The sequence below is a fragment of the Austrofundulus limnaeus genome, unplaced genomic scaffold, assembly GCF_001266775.1.
Source record: "Austrofundulus limnaeus strain Quisiro unplaced genomic scaffold, Austrofundulus_limnaeus-1.0 Scaffold33, whole genome shotgun sequence".
NCBI lineage: Eukaryota > Metazoa > Chordata > Actinopteri > Cyprinodontiformes > Rivulidae > Austrofundulus > Austrofundulus limnaeus.
This window is the reverse complement of record NW_013952435.1, coordinates 1,117,075-1,119,933: the sequence shown is the minus strand read 5'-3', so window position 1 is coordinate 1,119,933 and position 2,859 is coordinate 1,117,075. Positions and strand designations below refer to the sequence as shown.

The 2,859-nt window shown below is 39.6% G+C and overlaps 1 protein-coding gene across 1 annotated transcript in view; it reads right to left on the bottom strand.

Moving 5' to 3' along the window:
- Positions 1-259: 259 nt before the first annotated feature.
- LOC106515894 (uncharacterized) overlaps positions 260-2,859 on the bottom strand; it is a 23,837-nt gene continuing 21,237 nt past the window's right edge. The window contains exons 15-16 of the mRNA XM_014005948.1: positions 1,706-1,899; positions 260-971 (exon numbers count right to left, since the gene is read on the bottom strand). Coding sequence (XP_013861402.1) covers positions 728-971; positions 1,706-1,899 — 438 coding nt within the window. The 3' untranslated portion in view covers positions 260-727. The remainder of the gene's footprint in view (positions 972-1,705; positions 1,900-2,859) is intronic.

Sequence of the window (2,859 nt, the reverse complement as noted above, 5' to 3'; positions counted from 1 at the left end):
GGTACCTGACCCTAAATCTAATTTAAACACTGGAGTCTTGAAGCGAACCCCTGACCCACCAATGGTATTTCTCACAATGGGGGCCGGGCTTTTGTCCCCATAAAGAACAGTGGGTCCTCATCAGGCTGTGCATACTGGGAAAATGGTCAAAAATCATAGCAAAAACACACGTAAACACGTGCACACAGAGCAAAATATTGTCCGTCTTTGCCTTTCAGCTACAGGTAATAATTAAAAAAAATACTCTTGAACTCTGCAATCAGTTTTAAGAGAGTTTAATTCMGACCAGACKGATGAGTTTGAATAAAAATGGCTCCAGTCTCAAATACCTTTACGTTAAATGTCACTCTCAGTTGCACAACACACATTTAATTGTACAAACTGTTGTGTGGTTCTTTTAAACGGCAGCTTGTTGTTCCGGTGCAACCTGAGCTGCTTCCTGCAGAAATATTTCACCATTTCTGCCGGAATAACTCTGTAACGTCTGACTGTAATTTAAAGGCTTAGAAAATAACRTTTTCATGAAATGCAATAAAAGTTTTGGTTTGGAGCTGATTTGGACCAGCCTTTAGCATCATGTTTCAGTCAGAATTAATGTTATTAATGTTCAGAATCTTTGCACTAAATCCCACTTTTAAAACATCWGAACTGATTAAGTGTTGCTCTACAAAGACGTCAGATTTAATGGAAGAAAAATATAAGATATTTATCTTCACAAGTCACTTTATTAGATGGCCATCACTTTGCATTCTGGAAGTGTTTCCATGGCGACTGCATCCTCTCCAAGACAGGGTGTTGGTGCAGGACCGGAGCTGGTCCTGGGCTGCAGCAGCGAGGAGGAGGAGGAGGAGTCCGGAGTGGGCGGGGGTCGGCGGAGGACAACGATGTGAGCGCACGGAGCGTGCAGCAGCACATCGTTGAGCTGCTGGAGTGAAGCGTTAACCACGGACACGCCGTTCACCTCCACCAATCTGTAACACACACACACACACACAAACGCTCAGACACACCGAATGGGACCACGGAGGAAAGAATTCAGACCACAAAAAACTCTAAAAATACAACGTTTCTCCCCTTTTTATTTACAGGGCAGGTCAATAAACCATTTAAAACGTTTTTACAAAGAGCAATTCAACAAGTCTCACAAATACGTTCCTGCTTCGGCTTTTTTCTTTTAAAGACAYGCAGGGGTGAACAAAAACGAGTAAAATAGGAACCCTTAAGTTTTTATTAGCTGTGTAAAAAGTGTTGGCACAGAGACGGCGATAAGTGACCTCACACAGCGAAACTGCAAAACTCTTTTCAACTTCTGTGGTTTTCATCTTTGAATGGTGATGCAGAACTTTTCCATAACAAGGTTGTCTCTAAGAGTGATGTCAACGTGTGTGTGTGTGTGTGTGTGTGTGTGTGTGTGTGTTGACTCCAATGAGTTTTGGAGCGCTGAGTTTCTAAGAATGTAACAGCTATAATTTCATAATGGCTCAATTATAAAAAGGTTCTTTCATCTTCTGGTTTTCGGTCTATTCTGCATCAACAGATGACATCACCACCTTGCTTGTTTTGGGGCTATTATCTAATGGGTTTCCACGACGACTGAGCTCTGAAAAAAGAGATAGCGATGAAAGAAATACGAGAGGCATGACTAAGATACTGAACCGCTGGAGGCCCTCTGTGATCCTGCATTAAGGGCTGCTTCTCCTGTTACCTGTCGTCCACACGGAGGTGGGAGTTGTCCACCTGGACCACCACCAGACCACCCCCTTCTCTGCAGCGACACGTAAAACCAAACTGGCCGTCGGGGTTCTGGTTCTCCTGGACGACCATCAGCATGGCGGGAGACTCCGGTGACACAAGCTGGCTCAGGCTGCCGGCAGCTAAAGTCGGTTTTTCTGCGTTTTCCTAAAACAGAACAAAAAACWAAAGTAAACCACAATTATGAAGAGCTCAGATGTTAAATTATTATTTATTTTTATAACAATTTTCCTTTTTTTTCTGCACTTTTTACAATTTTTTCTACTCTTTTAGCTGTTTTATTCTTTCATGTGTCACAACCTTAGGCTCAGGTTGGTGCTGAGACTTTAGTTTTTGTAACTTCTACGTTTCAAAATATGCAGTTTTTATTTACAGATATTTAACCCGACAATGCAGTAAGATTTCTTATATTACTTCAAAAACAATTTATTTAAAATTGACGTCAATAACCTTTTTGTATTTTTGTCTCCTTATGCTACTTTTAGCTTTTAGCGCCATTAATGAAACTTTTAGCTATCATCTTTTTATTTTTAGCTTTTATTAAACTTTTGATACTTTTAGTTTTACCCAACCTTTAGCTGGTTTTGGCTGGTACTTTATTTTAAATTTTAGCTAGTCCTTTTCTGCTTTTAGCTTCTAGTTAGCCTTTTTGTATATTTAGTATAGCTAGCATGTTGCTTCTTTACGATTTCAGCTAGCCTGCTGCTATTTTTAAATTGTGTTGACATTTTTCCTTTTTATTWACCCCTTTGCTATTTTCAGCTTTTGTTGTGCTTATTTGAGCTTTTAACAAACCTCTTGTTACTTTTATCTTCTAGGTAGCCTTATGCTAATTTTAGATTTAAGCTAGCCTTTTGCGACAGCTTTTAGCTCCTTTTAATGATGGTTTAAGCTTTTCATTAGACTTTTGATACTTTTAACTTTACCCAACCTTTTGTGGGTTTTGGCCGGCACTTTGCTCCTTTTTAAATTTTAGCTAGCCCTGCTAGCTTTTTTATATATTTAGCTAGCCTGCTGCTATTTTTATTTTGAATTGTGTTGTGCTTCCTTTATTTTTTCGTTACTCCTTTGCTATTTTTAGCTTTTGTTGCGCTTATGGTGCGTTCA